The sequence below is a fragment of the Eumetopias jubatus genome, unplaced genomic scaffold, assembly GCF_037043125.1.
Source record: "Eumetopias jubatus isolate StellerSeaLion01/CBP00866 unplaced genomic scaffold, mEumJub1_p1.0 scaffold_8, whole genome shotgun sequence".
Taxonomy (NCBI): domain Eukaryota; kingdom Metazoa; phylum Chordata; class Mammalia; order Carnivora; family Otariidae; genus Eumetopias; species Eumetopias jubatus.
In genome coordinates this window covers 3,611,502-3,630,256 of record NW_028274814.1, presented here as the reverse complement: position 1 = coordinate 3,630,256, position 18,755 = coordinate 3,611,502, and the positions used below count along the sequence as shown (strand labels likewise).

The following is an 18,755-nucleotide window of genomic DNA, read 5'->3' as shown; positions in this document are numbered from 1 at the left end:
TCAACTTTCATTTTTTCAATGATCCCTAGCTCTTTTGATAGGCAAGAAGAGAGAAGAGATGAGACAAGTTCGCTGGCAACTTTAGAGGGGTTTTAATGAACTCTCTGGCAAGAGAAAAAACTAACAGAGCAGTTAACACGTTTGTTAGGTTACTAGAACTTCAGTTTGTCACCTCAGCCCTCTTCCTTACTACAGAGGGTCCCAGAGAGCCAGCCAGTGGGTACTCCACAGAGAACCACCTGAGAAGGCCCAGGACCCTCAGGGAAGGCAGGAAGTGCGCGAGAGGCCGGACTCCTGAGGGTCCATGCGGGGTGATGGTGCAACCCTGAAGGCCATATCTTAGACCTCAGAAAGAGTATCATTTGGACTACAGTGTTTTCTGAATTTAGGGGAACAGATATTCTTCTGTTTCACCTTTTGGTAGCTGGGGGTGTTTGAACTGTGGGGTCACAGGAATTCTGTCAACTTGAGCCCACCACAGGGAAACTCAGGGTTAAGTTCAACCATAGAGAAGTTTGTTTTGCAGTTTAATCAGGTCAACGGTGACAGCATCCTTTAAGGAAGCATACTAATTAGAGTAGCCCTTTCTACTTTCTGCCTCGCTGGGTGGTGTCATACTGTTGAGGAAACATTGATATACACCACACGCCCCATTAATAAATGACTGTGGAGGCCAAGGCTCAGTGAGCTTCGATAAAGGAAATGGGAGAAGCTGGAAAACTGACCTGTTCACCCTACTCTAATGATTAACTTTAAAGTATTTAAAACCTCTGATTGCTTGCACTGACAATTTCCCTTCGTGTGTGTCTGTGGGGAAGAATTTTACCGAATACTAACAAAATACAAAAGGCGGGGGAGGCTGCCATTTAACTGCGGCCAGCCCGTGGTAAACAGCAAGCCACGGGTTTGAAAAGTCATTAGGCTTTTTTTTAACAAAAGGATGCGGAGGTGCTGCTCCCCAGGGCACCACTCTCCCCGCGCACAATCGCAGTCGTGGTTTCCGTACCCCATTTCGTGGCACGCCCACTGGAAATGCTGTTGTCAAACTGCCAACTCCGTGGCAGGCAAAACTGACAAACTTTGCCTGTCTCGGTTTTGCAGAATTGTGATGAAAATAAATAGTCAGGCTGCTGCCTGTGAGCTTTCCTTCTCTCAGAGTTTGCAAACACAGTCCGTGTCCTAGATGTGCTGCGTTAAACAAAGTATGTTACCCAGTTCCTTCCTCCGAGAGCTGGGATTGTCACCATTTGGCAATTACTGATGGAGAAGGAAACCTCACTCCCTGCTGCATATACATGTGGATGAAAGGAAAGCAATATTTATGGCTCATGCTTGGAGACCAGATGCTGCGTGGCATCTCTCTTCTAGGACTTTGAGAGAAACTGAAATCGAGAAGTGTGGCAATGCGCTACTTGGGGGTGGGGGGTGGAGAGACGCACGTGAAATCTACCCCATATTCTGTTTTTTGTTGTTGGTGGTGGTGGTTTTTTTTTTTTTTTGATACCTGATTGTATGGTGCTGTCTATTATGGTTGGCTTTTCTGTGGCCAGCACAGTGGTACCGCCTGAAAAACAAACAAACAAACAAAACAGTAACATACAAAAATCAGAAAAAGGAAGCATTGTGGATAAAACACAGTAAAGAAATGCTGTATGCTGACGTACATCTGTTGGAGGCAAACATTCTCCATAGAAAATCCTTCCTTTAATTCCACCTGTGGTAATCGTTTTACTTAGATTTTGCCCACCACAAGATCAAGCGCAAATAAACCACGATTTTTTACTCAACACATGTATTCCTAAAAGCATCCAGGCGGTATGGAAAGTCTGAGACTTCCTTCCAAGGGCATTCCCTGATTCCCAGGTTAAGCGTGCTACCCAACTGTACCCATGAAAAGCAGAAGCCTCCACACATCCTCAGTGACTTGGGAATTGAACTAGACCTGGGCCTCTGAGCTTCAAATAGTTTCCCAAGGTCTCAGATTCACACTCAGGACTGCTCCCCACAATCTATTTTAAAAACTGAAGGTTTAAGTGGGTGGTAGCAGTTCCTCCTTTCTTTAGCTGCTTGAAGTTGTTTGCTTTTCCCAAGGACAAATATTCTGCCCAGCATGTGATTTGGAGAAGCTGCACAAAAAGGCAAGAGCAGAAACCCTGCCTCACAGGCCCAGAGCACTGGAAGATGGCACAAATAACCTCCTGAACATTGTCAGCTTCCAATCAGTTGGGGTTGACTTTGGGATTCCTGGTGAGGGAACCACGCAACAATTTAGCTTCACCCTCTTTTGTTCTGCATCTTGGCACTTCCATTTTCTGCTCCTCTTCATTAAACCCCTGTTTGTTTTTTTTAGATTTTATTTATTTATTTGACAGAGGGAGAGAGCACAGGCAGGGGGAGCGGCAGAGGGAGAAGCAGGCTCCCCGCTGAGCAGGGAGCCCAATGTGTGGCTCGATCCCAGGACCTTGGGATCATGACCTGAGCCGAAGGCAGACACCTAACTGACTGAGCCACTCTGGTGCCCCTAAACCTCTGTTTTAAAGTAGTGTTCTTGAACTTGCCAACCATAAGAATCACCTGAGGGCCTGTTGAACCTGTGGTTGCCAATCCACTAATCCTCCTCAGACCTCACTGAACCAGAATCTCTGAGGTAAGGCCTTGAAATCTGAATTTTTGAAAGCTTCTCAGGTGAGTCTTAGAACCCACTAAGTGGGGGAGACACTGGTGTGCTCTTTATTACTTAGGTGTTTGAGAAAGCCGTTTCTCCTAGTGTGTATCTGCTGTGGTCAGAGATCATCTATTTGTTGCCCTAAGAGATAAAGCCCTGGGGAGACTCGGAGGCAGGGCATGGGGTGGGCTCCTGAGTATCATGGAAGGCTATCGAGGTGGTTCTCAGGTGCCACTGTACACCTCCCAATAGTACTGTTCAGTCAAGCTCTGTGATCATCTCTATTCTGGCCAGGTCCTCGTTTTACACTGCGGCTTCCACAGATCAGAAATTCCAGGTCGTGAATCAGAGAGCTGTGAAATTGTGCTCTTGGGATGGCAGGAAGATTTTGGAGCTAATTGACTGCAGCACCAAGTCATGTTACCCTTGCTCTTCCAGTAAATATGCTGGATGAGCAATCACACATGTGTGTGGCCTCAACGAGGCAGGTGCTAGGAAGAAGGAATTATATATATTATGGGTTAAGAAGGTGAATCTATAATGGCAGAATTGGAGGGAGGCCAGAATACATTAGCGTTCTGTTCCTAGTGGTCTTTTGGGAGAAAGACTCAAGGTGAAAATACACTTTTTAAAACCGATATGCATTATCAGTTTTGTTATAGGTTGGGAGCCAAATTCTGCTGTTGGGTACACACAGATCCAATGTGAAATTTGGCCTCCTGGTGCCTTTGAAACCAATTGTATTATCTAATGACTTCAAAGGCATTTGCAAATGAGTAACTTCAGGGGTGAATTTTCACCTTGGCAAGCAAGTACCGGAGAGCGAAATCTCTCATTTCCATGCATTTGGTACAGTTCACCTGGAATTCAGTGTTGTTTGTAAGTAATGAGCATTTTGCTACAATACTTATTTCCCACTATATTCAAAGCGGTCACCCCAGGAGGAGAGATTAAACTGACACCATCTGTGTGAAGGAACAAAACGCCACCTTGGCGAGAGGGCATTCATCCTCATCTCCCACCTTCCCTCTCCTCAGGGTTAAAGCGAGGATGCTTTTACTTTGGCTCCATTACACTCAATGTGCCAAGTTTGAGGCTCTTATGGTAGAGCCTGGGACGGAAGGAGCAAGAAGGCTGCAGAGCTGTGTGTGAGCCTAGGACGTTAGCTGCTCCCATGCGAGAGGATATCTGGGTGACGGGAGGCTTTTTGCTCCTCACAAAAATTATTACGTATGAACACACCCTTTCTCAGAGGATAACCCATAGCTCCATAAAACAAAATAAGTAAAAAAACAAAACAAAACAAAAACAAAGACAAAAACAAAACCCAAGTTGGCCGTTAATGCAGCAAATGAAGTTGAAACATGAGATTCCTTCTGAAATCACCTCTTCTTAATGGGGGCATGGAGCGGCAATAACAAGACCTCTGGAAGTTCTTCATATATGTATGCATTTATAGAAATAGTGAGACAAATAGGCATGAGTTCTTCATATATGTATGTATTTACAGAAATAGTGAGACAAATGGACATGGTTTTTGGGTTTTTTTTTGCCATGGTAATACATAAAAAAATAATTAGAACTTTTTCTATCTAACCAATAAATGATTTTAAATGCCATAGATAAACTATAACCTTGTACTTTTAGAGGACTGTCAGTGTTTCCACCATAAATGACCCATTTTCTGTGGTGTGTTACTCATTGCCATACATAATTTGCTCCAGGCTAACATACTTGCCCTGTTTCATTCAAAGGCTTTAGTTTCAATTGATTCAGTCATGAACTGATGCAAAAATGAGAAGGTTGGTTGTTCTGATATGAGGAGTAAATCTGAGGCTTTGTTTCTAATCAATATTAACTGACCACTTTAGGGTTTATAAAGAAAAGAACTCTCTCCACAAGAGGGCAATTGAAAGGGTATACTGTGATGACTATAGTCGTTCCTTTTTATGAGGAATTTCACTACAGATGTGTGACAGGGTCCACAAAAGTCCTGAGGTCTGTGGCAGGGTGTTTACAAGCAATCCTGGGAAGGTTCCACAGGACCTGGTTCATAGAATGGTACTCTGTTCTTAACACCAGCTATAGGGTTTTCAGCTTGAACTTGACATCTCACAAAGAAAATGCCTCTGCATTAATTAATTTTTGTGGCTTATGGCTACTTATATACAAGATTTGTTTTCAAAAGCCCGTGGTAACATTTACTGGCCCTATGACTGTAAGCGATTATCCTGGAAATTTGGAGGGAGGCAGCCTTAGGAGCTGGGATTTAAATGGGAACCCGGTTCATGGTACTAAATTTCTGAGCTAGATTTGACCCCTTATTCTATCTGAGTGCCGAGCTCTCTCACTCCTTCAGAGGAGAGCTTTTGAAGTAATTGGAAATGTACTGTGGGACGTTTCCTGGCAGATTTTACATTACTGCATTAGCCAATAACATGGCGCTGTTACAAAGTTACATGGTAACACCTTCAGTTTTGCCCATGGAAATTAATTATGTGGGCTCTCTGAGTCCCTTCTGGGTAAAAATACAGACCTGCAGCCAAGGGCTCATGTTTAATCTAAAATGAGAGTCAGATGCTAGATGGAACTGCATTTTGACTCAGGTGGCAGTAAAGGTTCCACAGCGCCTTTGGCCACAATAGGGTGAAAATCCTACTGCCTTGGCCCATTTCCAAGTGGTACAATCCTATTTCCCCCCTTGTCTAATATTTCCTCTGCCACTCCAAGGAGAAGAGAAGGTCACTCTCTAGCTCTCAGGGTCTTAGAATGTTATGGAGTAATACTCTCAATAAATTAGAGAGGTATTTGGCACCCACCATCCCTGATACATTTGCTAGTCATTTCTGATGTGAAATAACAACTAATTCTGCCTTTGTAAATTTTAATGTAACAGGATTTACAAAATCCTCACTTAAAAACAGCATTTCAAATATAAGCCCAATTTCATCAATTCGTTGGGTAAAGTTTCCTCTCAAGACCTTTTACCCTTGTTAGAAAATGAAAATAAACAGTCTAAAGTGTGTGGTTATGTATGGGTTGTGCGTGTGTTCTGGGGCAGGGGTTTGAAGATGTGGATGAGTTGAGCACATTTAGCCATGGTGGAGAAATTCTTATTCGATGAAGACCATCCTAGCCTCTGGCTCTGAAAATGGCTCAAATTATTGTTTTGAATGGTGGTGGCAGGACGGCACGAGGGAAGGGAGATGCCAGCCACCACCCTGACCACGGCCACGGCCAGGAGGAGTTACACGAACACACAGAGACACGAACTAGCCGGTCTCAACTGCAACGTGACTGAAATGGCACAGCAATGGGATGAAGATGGTTTCTGCACCTGTGAGCTGGAAGTCATCACCTGTTCCGCTGTGGCAGTTGGCCTGGTCGTCATCACATTCGTCCACAAGGTTCCCGTTGGGAGTGGTCGGTCCAGCTGTAGGTGCTGCAACAAGATCCAAGGGTTATGATCTCACACCTCTGCAATGTATTCGCAGGGCTCTGGCTAGGGAATCTGCTAATGCCTTTGCAGAAAACTCTAATCCGTGGTAAGAAGGCCACGAGCATGGTTTGCCTCTCTTTCAGGAGCTAAGTATACTTGGATTTGGCAGAATGCACTGGGGACTGCTTTGTTTTAGTATTTGATCTGTATCTGCCGAGGAGAGTTGGCAGCCCTAGCATTTTATACATTGCTATCTACATAAACATCCTTTTTTCTGAAAAGTGCTTGAATTCTCTCACTGGTTATTTATTCATGACCCTGGAATTGAGAACTTTGATGATAGAGATTCTGCTTCAACTGTTTCTCCTTTCGTTTTCAATGTGCTAGAGAACTCGGTTGTCATGAACTCTTTTACATTCTTAGTATTTGCTAAGTTGGTATTATAATTTTTCCCCAAAAGGGAGTCTCAAGATTCTCTTTTAGTACAATATTCTTTTTTTTTTTTTTTCCTAATCGTTTTGAGTGACTCCATTTCCCTCAACTTGGGATTCCTCCTCTCCTGGGCAGGTGTTTGAGAGGAGCTGTCTCAGATATCCTGGGGTCATTTTCCCTGAGCCCCCTGGGGGGTTGCATTCCACCCCTGGCAGGTATTCGTGTATCTCTGAGTTGGCAGTTGAAAGGTAGACAACATTAATCAAAGACTGCTTTTGAAGTTCTTTAAATTTAGTTTGGTCTATTATTTTTCAGCCTGTTACTCATTCCTGCAATCTGTTTAATATTTTACAGTTTTCGGCATTCCATTTCACTTTACAAGACTTGAGATAAGGTACAGCGCTCTTGATGTCTGAGAACCAGACGAGATACTGGGAGCGAGGGGGCCTGTTCTCTGAGAGCTTCTGGCCAGTAGGAATGCATCGGTAACGGATTCTTTCTCAATAAAAATTGGATACTCTTTGTTATTGTGCTTAATTACTGAGCAGAGTTAGGACAAATATAGAAATGTAGCTAGTTTCAACTTCCCCAACTGCCCAGAACACACACCAATAATAATTAGGAAATCACTGATAATAACTAGGGAGAATGTGCACACCATCTAGGTGTCCAATATAGACTTTGTAAAATATCTACACACACATTCTGGACTCCACTTGTCGCTATCACTGGATCAAGAGAACCCTCCCTGGCAATCCAGATGCCGGTCTTAACTAAGTTATGTGCCACTTTTAAGTATTTAAAACTCTATTCGTCCGCATTCCTTATGGTATTTATTGGGGAGGAGTTCCTCATTGGAAGAGGCCCAGGGTAGGACCTGGTTTAAATTGAAAAAGTAGAAAGTGAATAATTTTTATTTCCCAATTTTACTACTTGAATATATTTTCTCTTCTGTGATCCTCTGTTTCTCGTAAATGCTAGCCCTAAGTAGGATGGACACGTGTGCAATGCTGAGTTGTAGCCCCGCCTCTTTCTGAATCCCTCTAGGTCTCTTTCAGGGCATGAGACACAGAGCAGATATTTATTAAGGGACTGTTAATCATTTTTAAGGAAGAAAACAAAAACAAAAAAACACTCCCTTTCACCAATTGTGTCAAAAAGCTTTGACATGACTTTCCCTGGATGTTGGCTTCTCTTATGGCTCAGGGCAACTTCTTCACTTTTGTGAGTGCTTGGGAACCCTTGCAGCAAATCTCTTCACCGGCCATTTCTACCTCACTACAGAGTTGACACCAGCAAACTGCCACCGGCCTCAGTCTTTTCAACCAACCATTCATTCCACCTCCTAAATCAGTGCTGCTTTCCAGAATCCAGGCTAAGGACCTGCCTCATAGCAGCAGACTCCCTTTTCCAGATGAGCACATTTCTCAGCCAATGGAATGAACATGTCTGCAATTGGTTCGATCTGCCTGTCCCTTCTTTTTCTCGGTATCTTTGCCAAAGTCCTGGCACATAGTCATTCTTAGTCTGTGTTGATAGTGACTGGATAATTCAGAGGTCTGAGACATGACTCCAGATATAGAAACAACTACACAATAAAGAATGGGAGATAATGGCCTGCTTTAAAATAAATACATACAAAAGTAGCTATGAATTATTCACTAGTATGGTGATTTATAGCTTAAGATTCTCTAGTGCATAAGAAAAGTTTTATGATGTTTAATGTGCTCAAGAATGTAATTATATCTGGGTAGCTCAAAACACAAATAATTTTGAAACCACAAGAAGGTGATATTAAAAAGCATTCTTCAAAACAACCATGAGCATATGCTCAATTGATTAACATCTGGATACCAACAATAGCCATCTTTTGAGCTAACCTGAAGAAAGACCTTTATGGGGATAGAAAAGTTGGTTACTCATTGATGCCCAAATCCAAGGCAGATGGGAATTCTAATGCACAAAAGCATTAGATGGTACAATAAACAAACACCGCATTGGTTTTTTCAAACATTCCTCTTATGTATTATGTGATAAAAAGGCAGAGCTGCATGCAGTTCTGAGGTCAGCGTGTGAAATGAATTTGTCCTTGGTATGACTTTCATATGATAAGTTTATGCAGTAATATCCTTAAACGGATCTCACCGCACATTCAGACATATTATCTCATGTAAAGTTTTGTTTCTCTGCAGTAGCCTAAGAAATTCATTCAAGGTAATGCTGGTATTTTAGTCTATCAAATGATGTGGTCACCACTGCAGACAGAAACTTGAATTGGACATAGAGGGCTAAACAACACTTAAAAAGTCAAAGGAACTGGTGGTTTCCAGGGGTCAGGGGCAACGTGCTTAATGGGTGGGGGGGTTTACTTTAGAGTGATGGGAATGTTTTGGAACTAGACAGAGGTGGTGGTTGCATAAATAATTGTGAATGTGCTAAATGCCACTCAACTGTTCACTAAGAAATGGTCAATTTTATATTATGCGAATTTCACCTCAATAAATTATTTTTTAAAAAAGTCAAAGGAAGCAACCCACAGAATCTGAGGAGAGTTCTGCCAACAACCAATACGAGGCACTGTTGCGTGGAGTGGGCTGGAATGTTGCGCCTCACGGACTGGCAGACCCAGAGGCAGGGTCCCCCAGGGGAAAAAGTTGGCCATTTGCAGCAGCCCCATCAGGGGCATAAATGCATGAAGAAAGAGATTTAAAAAGTGGGAAACGAGATGGGACTCTGGAAATTGTAATTACCTTCCACTTCACAGCCCAGCAGCTCCATCCTCAGCCCTAGTCCTCCATGAGTGGCTCTCTCAGGGTAGATCCTGATGAATCGTGTGGAAAGAGGTGGAAAAGTCCGTAGCTCAGGTGTATCGTAGTTGTTGTTGCCTTCAAAAGACTGTGAAGTATGAGAAACGCTGTTATCAACAAAACCTCACTTTTAGTGGAAGAGTCCCTCCTTCAGGACCCTTAATAGGGCAGAGAAATAGACCCTGTCCCACCACTTCATAAAATGGCTGACACCTTTTTCATAAATGAGCAAGTGGAAAAAAACAAAACAAAACAATTAAGGCTTTTCCAAGAAGTGACAGATGTCATTTCTCAGAAACTTCAGCGCACACACTGAGGCTACCACAGAAGCTGAGGATTTAATGAGACATGTTTTCAATGATATGCTGATGTGTCTGGGAGATAGGGAGATAGATATATAGGAAGATAACTCAGGAAGAGAAGCTGCCATTTTTTCAGAGCTATAATAGACATCACATTTCCGACAAGGACGCCGGTTACATTCTCTTAAAGGAGCGGGTCCTAGTTTTGCTAAGACCGTAGAAGGTGGAGAGATTAAACTCCTGGAGTTGGAAATATTAAATTTAATGTCGTGCACGTGCTATTTAGTCAGGAACTGGGGTTATTGAAACCCACTGAAATTGCTATTTACTGAAGCAGTACCACCTGTGGGAGGCATTTGTAGATAAAAGACCTTCTCATCTCAGGAAGGTAACAAGGGTCCTGACTATTGAAGGAGGTCCTGGCGCAGGTGGTCCTGAACTGCAGTGCGAATGGGCTTCTCTTTTTGAAGTACATTCCTAACTTGAAGACACTGTGACCTTCTTCCGGAGCCAGGCCACCCATTGCCAGGGTGGCGACTTTTTACACTGACAGGAAGGTCAAAATCCTTGAGTGGAATCATAAGAAAGTGGAATAATAACTTTTGCAAGAAATAGATAAGCCTTCTTATATCCTCTTCTCTCAGCACCATTCTTAATCCTGTCCAGGAGGGGAGGTGGGGAAGGGGGATTAGAAGACTCAAATCGCCTTATCATTGGGAGTGTCTTATTATACATCAAACATTGCACGATATTTATGGGTGCGAGGCATTGTTCTAAGTGCTGAAAATATATGAATTCATTTAATCCTCAGGACAACTCCACGAGGTAGGTTCCATCACTAGCCTCAGCTAGTGAGGCACAGAGAGGTCAAGTAATGTGCCCATGGCCGCATGTACTGTTAAGTGTCCGAGCCAGGGTTCAAACCTTGGCAGTCTTAACTGGGGCCCTTCACCACACTGCTGTGATATCTGCCCTTAGAAATGATCTAGTCTAATCTCATTAAATTCAGGAAACTGAGGTCTATAACCAAGGCCACATATTTAATTTCCTTAATGTTTCTTTAAGTGTATTGCAGTTGGGGCTACCAAATCTGATTGATCAGATTGAGTGGATGGCCAGCCCCAGGCCATGTCAGTCAGGAGCGGGGACCGTACCCAATCACTGGGTCAAGACGTACCAAACCAGCAAAAGATGTGATCGTTCAGTGGTAGAAATAGCAGGGCTAAAAGGGGCACACATGTAAGAGAAGATAGACAGATTGGGTCGGCTGTGACATAACCAGAGGTTCTCTGTGTTCTAGAAGGAAATTAATCAGCCTTTTCCAATTCAGAAAAGCCTCCAGGAATCTAAAAGGACGTAGTTAACATAGATCCGCTTCTCCCCCTTAAAGCTTCCTTGTATTATTTTCAAGAGTTAACTCACGATTGGGGTTCTGCCCTCTTGATAGAGCACAGTTGCTTCCAGTCATTGAGAATCTGACATACGTTATTGTTAGGCCCAATTAAGTGTCGTCAGCGAGGTATAATTATGATGAGAACAACATTGCTACACATGCGTGTTCTGTTGATGTTAACACAGTTCCAACAATCATAGGAGAAAAGCACTTATAGTTATGGAATCTGGGCTCTTCTCATTTTAACTTGAGTAAAGAATTAGCACAATGTAAAAACATAAAAGCTGTTGGGGATGATCTGGGAAGAATATTAGCCGTGAAGAGCCATATGGAACTGCGCTAACTTCGTTAACATAACGCTGTTTATGAAATATCTTCATGTCCTTTTACTAATTATGTTTAGAAGAAGAGGGCTTTGAGGCTTTAGATCTCCTATCTGCTCCTGAGAAGTCTAGTTAATTCAGAGACTCTGATACAGCTTGTCCGTCACAGTGCTACTTGAGGGTAGGAAGTGAGGAGCAGGTATAGAGGATTTTCAATCCATCAAAGTGCTGTTTTATTCATTAAAACCCAGTACTCATTCTAGTATCACATAAAAGGTACTTGGCATTCTAAGCAGGTAACCTTCATTTGTAAGTTTAAATATAGTATGTGTTAAATATCGTTATACAATTCAGTAATATGTACTGCTCCTAAACTGAAGGTTTTACCCGTGTCCTTTTGCATCTTAAAGATTTTATTTCAGGAGAAGGACATGTTAGGAATCACAGATTAGGCTCTATGTAAATAATTTAGATGTTTTTGTGGTTTTAAATATCATAGGAAGACGATAATGATGGATAAAATAATATTTTAGGAGAAAAATCTCACATACTCATGAATGGAGTTTTTTGTTGTTGTTGTTGAAACTGAAAACCGTGTGCTGGCTTCTGGGGGACTTCCATAGGCAATGTACTACAATAGAGTGATGGTTTTAGCTTTAGACTTAATTGAAGACACGATGAAGCATACCGTATGCTTTGGATAAGACACACGTGTCACAACAGCATCAGCTCCTGACGCTGCCGATGGGCGGCATAGTCACACTTGGTGATAAAGTCAGAAGGCTCACAACTCCTCAGAAAAGATTGGCTCTTAGGGGAACTCCAGTGTCTGATGTTAATTTTACTTTTTCTTTTACCAAAACAAGAGGGGCAGACATAAAAGGGGGAAATGAAATGAACACAAGAAAGAGAGTAGCTGCACGTAGATTAAAAAAAAAACACTGGAAATGTTTTGGAAACCACAAGTGAAGCAGGGGTGAGATGGGAGAGAAATTCTTACATTTCTGACAGCGTCCCGGCTCTCAGTGGCCTGCCGCACTGGTGCTGACCACAGCCCGTCGGGGACAGGCGGGCTCTGCAGACAGACGTGGAGCTGGCGGTCCCCGCAGGCTTCTGTTTCCTGCCTGCGATGCCCTCGGCCTGAGTCACTTATATCAAGCCACATTCCCACACTCGCTTAGAGGGGGAGCAAGGGTAACGTTCCCGCCAACGGGCTAAGATCTCTTCACAAAAGGAGTAGGTCCTGGGCAAAGCAGGGATGGGAAGCCAATTGTGTTGGGTGTGAGAAGTACCATCGGCTGAATACCATTCCCACAGTGCAGACAGAACGGACGGTCTGTGGGTTGTTACTTACTTCATCCTTAAACCAGCTATCAGGCCACCCAGCATACTCTTGGGTATCCTCTCCTGGTTGGTGTTGTGTGCTCAGGGAATGCAAATAAGTTTGATCGTCAGTCTAACTAAAACGTAATCACTAAAGAAGATTTGTTTGGTTAAAAAAAATGATACCACATGTTGTGGGGAATGTTGGAATATCTCCCTTTTCACTGGGTCAAGAACCAACTGTATTTTTTAAAAGGTTCCAATGTATAGAAAACATATGGAAGCATGGTTCACAAAAGCCAAAAGGCAGAAGCAACGATAGGGTCCACCGGTGGAAGAACGGATGCACGAAGTGTGGTACATGCGTACAAGAGGGTATCATTCAGCTTAAAAAAAAATGGAATCCTTCCACATGCTATAACTTGAGGACGTTGTGCTAAGTAAAATAAGACAATCACAGAAGTTCAAATATTGTATGATCCCACTTATGTGGGGCTCCTAGAGAAGTCAGATTCATAGAGACAGAAAGTGAAATGGTGGTTGCCAAGAGCTGAGGGTCAGGGGATGGGAGTTATTGTTTGGTTGGTCTAGAGTTTCAGTTTCGCAAGATGACGAAGTTCTGGAGATCGGTTGCAAAACAATATGAATGTACTTAACACCACTGACACCTGAAAAGGTTAAGATGGTAAATTTTATGTTATGTGTATTTCACCACAATTAAAAGGTAAAAAAAAACCCAAAAAAAAACATTTAAATGAGGGAAGGGTAAGAAAAGGGGAAAGGGATTTGGTAGCCGCTAAAAGAATAGAATCTGCAGAGAGATTCTGAGTTTCTACTGGCCCTGTCAGCCCCCAGATCCCCAGCTTCTGGGCTGCCCTGTCTCCTGAGTGTTGAGCTTTCTGATGTTCCCTAAGGAAGGAAAAGTGAGCAGCAACACTCTCAGAGACCATGTTCAGCACCTCATTCCTGGCTTCCCTAGAATGGAGGTCTTATGGACGCCATCGATCACCTCCACTGATGTCACAGCTTAAGAGAAATACAAAGTCGTACTTCTTCAGGAAAATGCAGGAGGTCCTTGATCTAAGTCAACGACGCGAGAAAGGACTTCCTCCCCAGCAGCCTCCCCCATCCCTGCACCTCACCTTGGCCTTGCGCTTGCTGTCATCCATGATCATTTTCCAATCCGAGCCATTGTTGCTGTATCCAATCTTGAATTTCCTCATGAACACTTTGTTCTCCCGGTGCTTCCCCCCCTGAATGATGATGCCCCTCACAATCTTCTCTTCCCCCAGGTCCACCTGGAGCCACTCGTTTATGTATGGGTGGGGTGCAGGTGGCAGTGCCCAGCCGGAGCGACTGGTTACCAGGCGAATATTTTCAGGCATCCAGTTTCTCTCCCCTTGGTTTGATGCTGTTATCTGGGAGTCAGAGATAAGTCCAGACACCATCCCCAACATGCCAGAGCAAGGATAATCTAGAGGGTGGAATGAAATAGATGGCGTAAGATGGTTTTCTACAAGTCTCCATGCTTAGAAAGAGAATGCCACAGATGGAATAGGCACATTGTCTGTTCCCGTTCATACACATGTTCTGGATCGTTTGACATTAAACCAGGGCTTTCCCTCCCTCAAACCTTTCTCCTACACTGGTAGAACCCCCCTCCCAGGCCCACGTTCCAATAGAGAAAATCTTCTGTAAGGGCACACATTTCTGCCTTTCTGAGTTCTTCCAAATTTAATGTGAAAGTATTGATGTTTCGATCCCTTTGGTATCCAGAACTTATTCCCAGATCCAGTACAGGCCCTGCCCAACAGAGGTTCAGTTTATGATGGGCACGAGATGTGAAATCAGTAATTTCAACAACAGGATGCTGTTCTGCCCACCCCTCGTTCTAACAGCATTAGGAACTTTCCACACAAATATCCATTGTCATCTCAAACGTACCGTGTCCAAAACCCAGTGGTCCTTTTCCCTTGACACTGAATCCCTTTATCAAACTCTGTGTTTTAACCAGCGGAACGACCAACCAGCTAGTTCCTGCCTAGTCATCTTGGCTATCCCTATTTTACATTTTTGCATTCCTGTTCTGCTACTAAAACCTGTCATGTTTTTGTTAACTGCCCCCCCCCCAAAAGAAGAAATCTGTTGGCCCTGCCTTGTGGTCCCCATTTCCTTGGGCATCATCCTGGTCTGCGCCCTCCTGGCCAGGGTGCTAAATGGCCTGTTAGACACCAGTTGTGAATCTACACCACCCATAACTGCCAATTCATTTTTCCTAAAAATTTTTCTGCAGTATCATTCTTATGTCCCCAAATCTTCCATCACTAAGTAAAATAAGCCAGACACAAAAGGACAAATACTGTATGAGTCCACTGATATCAGGTGCCTAGAATAGTCAGATACCTAAAGAGAGGAAGTAGAGTGGTGTTTGCCAGGATCTGGTAGGAGGCAAGAATGGGGAGGTAGAATTTAACGGGTACAGGGTTTCAGTTTGGGATAATGAAAAGCTCTGGCAATGTATGGTGGTGATGGTTGCACAGTAATACGACTGTACACAACACAACTCAATTGTACCCTTAAAATGGTTAAAATGGTAAATTTTATGTAAATGCATATTTACCACAATAATAAAAGACAGAGCTTTAGAAAATTTCCATGGCTCTCCAGTATTTATAGGACCATATAAAAAGTCTCTATCCAGCTTTTGAGACCTTCATTTTGGTTTCCCACTGTTTATCTAATTTTATTTCCTCTTACTGACAGTATATTCCAGCTAATCCATTTTCTTCTCTAATCCTCATCATTGCCTTTCCTCAAAATGTTCCTGCTGCTCCTTATCCTCTTGTGGACAGAAATAAGGTCTGCTAGAACATTAGAACCCGGCCTCAGACTCTTCATGAAAACTTCTCAAACTACTCAAGCCTTTATTCTGAAGTCTCCTCAGAAATCTGATTGCCCGTGCGAGAAGTAGCTCAGAGTTTCACATTAAACTGTTCTCTCCTTGTTTTTAAGACTGGTCATCTTGTATCCACAGTTAGATTATAAATTCCTCAAAGGCAAGAAACAGCATCAGATCTTTCTACATCTTCTACAGCAGCCCAAGAAGCTTCTGAGCATAAGGAGAGTATCAATCATTGATTAATTGGCGACTTAATAACAAACTGTTCAATCATTCTCCTTTCCAAACTGTACACCTCAATCAAGGACATGCATAGGAACGATAACCTATTTTTCTTTGAAATAACTCAATTCTGCATAATATAATCAAAATTTAGCTTAAAAATATAACCATCCTAAGCGAGAAGCACATATTTAATGCAATTAAACTGTGTCCATGTTGTCAGCTGCCCTTAAGAACGAATTACTCAGACACTTTCCAGATGAGTTGTACATTTCAGGTCATGTCATTTCTGTATCCAAGCATTCAGTCCCGGCTCATCTAGGAATTATGCATGTCCTGTCAACCAAGCCTGCCAGGCCTTCCAGATCATGGCTTTGCAAAGCCTTTCCTCATTTACCCCTTTTGCTAGAGGCAAATGGAATAAAGCACTTCCTTACAGTAGTGGGATGGAGGGAGGCTTTCTCTCATTCTGTTCCCTCCACGAGAATGTCCCCATTATCTTGCCCTCCCCACTTGTCTAAACCACTAGAAATCTTGAGCGGTTTTCAAATGCTACAGTTTTCCCCATCTTTCCAACTAGGTGTGGTTTTCCTTTTCTAAGACTTTTTATTAGCACTTGATCTGCTTTTCTCCTATACTGATGACCATATTCTGTTCCTTGGATTGCTGTTACTTGCCTCACCAGATTTTAAGTTCTTTGGGGACATGGACCAAGTCATATCTAAAAATTTTCTCTGACTTCTTGAGCCCTGCTTTCTCTATGGTATTTGCTTAACAAATATTTGTTGAATGAATCACTTATTAACACAACAAAGGTAGCGGTCAGTTTTTGTCAAGCACCCCTTCCTGTAATTCAGTCACAGTATTTGCTCCAGGCTGGGATCTGGAAACCAAGAATAAACTCAATGGGGATTAAAAAAAATTATAAAAAGCATTTTACTGAGTGTCTATGAAACTATAGTGCTAAAAATAGAAGTCACATTTTTGGTCACTGTGGTCACACCTGATTCAAAATCAGCCTTTATAAAGAAAATGTTTAGCTGGTAATAAGGACCAGATGTTACCATCTGGAGAAATGCACAATAACCTGAATATTGTAAGGAAAGCACAACCTTTACCAGATTAACGTCCTTTCTCTAATGCAGACTTGGCTAGGGCGCAATTTACATATCCACAAACCACTGATGCCCTGCCCCCATTCAGCCAACATACCACAGTACAGTTAGATACTCATTCCTTCTTATAAGCCTGCCTCATCCAAAAAGAACAATGAAGAGGCACCTTGATTTGCCTTTGACTAAAAGTTATGTGACTCACTTTTAGCAATGATTAGGAGAAAAATTACATTCACATTTCAAAGTCTGAATGAGATACTAGGATCTACTTCTATTCTTCCATGGCAGGCTGGCTCAGCTGTGCCTGGCTACATGTCAAATCCTTTGGAAGTAGTGTTGCCAAATTTAGAAAACAAACAATCCAAGAAAAACAACAAAACAAGAAGCAGGATGGCAAACTAAGTTAGAACTTAAAATAATGAAGCATTTTTTAGTATAAGTATGTCCCAAATACCACATGGGATATACTTGTACTAAGAAATGACTTGTCACTTATCTGAATCAAATTTAACTGGACATTCTGTATTTTACTTGGCAACCCTGTTTGGATAGCTTAAAAGCAATCCTAGATGGGAGAGATGAGTTCTGTGGTGGGGAATTAAGGTAGTTCTTTTCATTGATATTATTTTATAGCAAAATCTCTGTACTCAGTTTTAAAACTGAGATATACTGGTAAACCAAATACTCAGTTTCCAAGAATGAGAAGGTGATAGCTGCATTTGATGGGTGAAACTGAAAGAGCATAATGTAATCTTCCCATGATGACTCAGGGTATTGTGGTGCCTGAGGTCATCCTTGCAAACTTTGGCTAACATAGGAACACAATGATGTGTGCAGAAACACCAGTTAAGAGACTTCTGGTTAACAAACACAAGTTAACACAGTTTGCAGTATGTTCTCATACATCAAGCAGTAACTCTCCAAGGTTATTTTCCTCAATATCCATATTTGCCAAAATGATGAAGTCTGCTTTGTCAAAATAATGAAAATGCTCCTTTGTCAATCACCTATAAAGCAGAATGGTTTGCCCCAATCTTATTTTCTTTATATCTTTTTATGGTGACACCCACTGTATACTCTGGATTTTCTAGGATTATTGTATTTTTTAAAAAATAATTTCTGAATACAAAAATTAGGTGAAAACTTGAGGGCTCTGGAAACTTTGGAGTCAAGTGATGTATTCACGGGGTAACTTTTAATTCAATAGTTTTTGTTTGTTTTAATCCAGTTTGAGTTAGGATTTGCCAACCCAAGAGGAGAGGGTGATATTTTGAAATTCAGTCATTTGTTTGTGGATAGAACTGCAAGTCAACCATCCATCCATCCATTCATTCATTCAAAAATAAGTGTGTTGAGCACGTGTTATGGTCCAGGCACTACAGGACGTAATAGAAAATAAGGCAAACATGGCCCCTGCTTCCACGGGTCTTCCAGTCCAGCAGGGATACCGAAGCCTTGTTTCTCTTGCATTGGTCTCCACTCTGAGGGGACCGTGGCCTCTGAAAGATGAAAACTATCTGCTTCTGGCAACCAAGAAGAAAACACTGATATCATCGTCTCCTCAGAGGCTCTGCTTGCTGGGACTTGTTCTAGGCCCCATTCATTGAGCACCACGCCCTCTGTCATTTACTGTGTACTGTTTAGGGAGCATTTACTCTAAGCTAAATGTGTTACATTCTTTCAATTTAATCTTCATTACAGCTGAATTAAGGTCAATCTTATTGACCAAGAAATGGAGGTCAGAGAGACAAAATGTCTTGCTCGTGGTCACACATTCACCAAATGGACAGTCCAGAGTGAGGCCTGGGTAAATGTCTGCACACTTTCTGTCCACG

The 18,755-nt window shown here is 42.4% G+C and overlaps 1 protein-coding gene across 4 annotated transcripts in view; it reads right to left on the bottom strand.

Moving 5' to 3' along the window:
* The window catches only part of NRP1 (neuropilin 1), a 136,385-nt gene that overhangs the window by 16,027 nt on the left and 101,603 nt on the right, over positions 1–18,755 (bottom strand). For 2 of the 4 annotated variants that reach the window (XM_028120882.2, XM_028120883.2), the window contains exons 9-12: positions 13,827–14,158; positions 9,287–9,431; positions 6,003–6,107; positions 1,505–1,564 (exon numbers count right to left, since the gene is read on the bottom strand). In XM_028120882.2, coding sequence (XP_027976683.1) covers positions 1,505–1,564; positions 6,003–6,107; positions 9,287–9,431; positions 13,827–14,158 — 642 coding nt within the window. The remainder of the gene's footprint in view (positions 1–1,504; positions 1,565–6,002; positions 6,108–9,286; positions 9,432–13,826; positions 14,159–18,755) is intronic. The other 2 variants (XM_028120884.2, XM_028120885.2) reach the window with 1 other exon arrangement.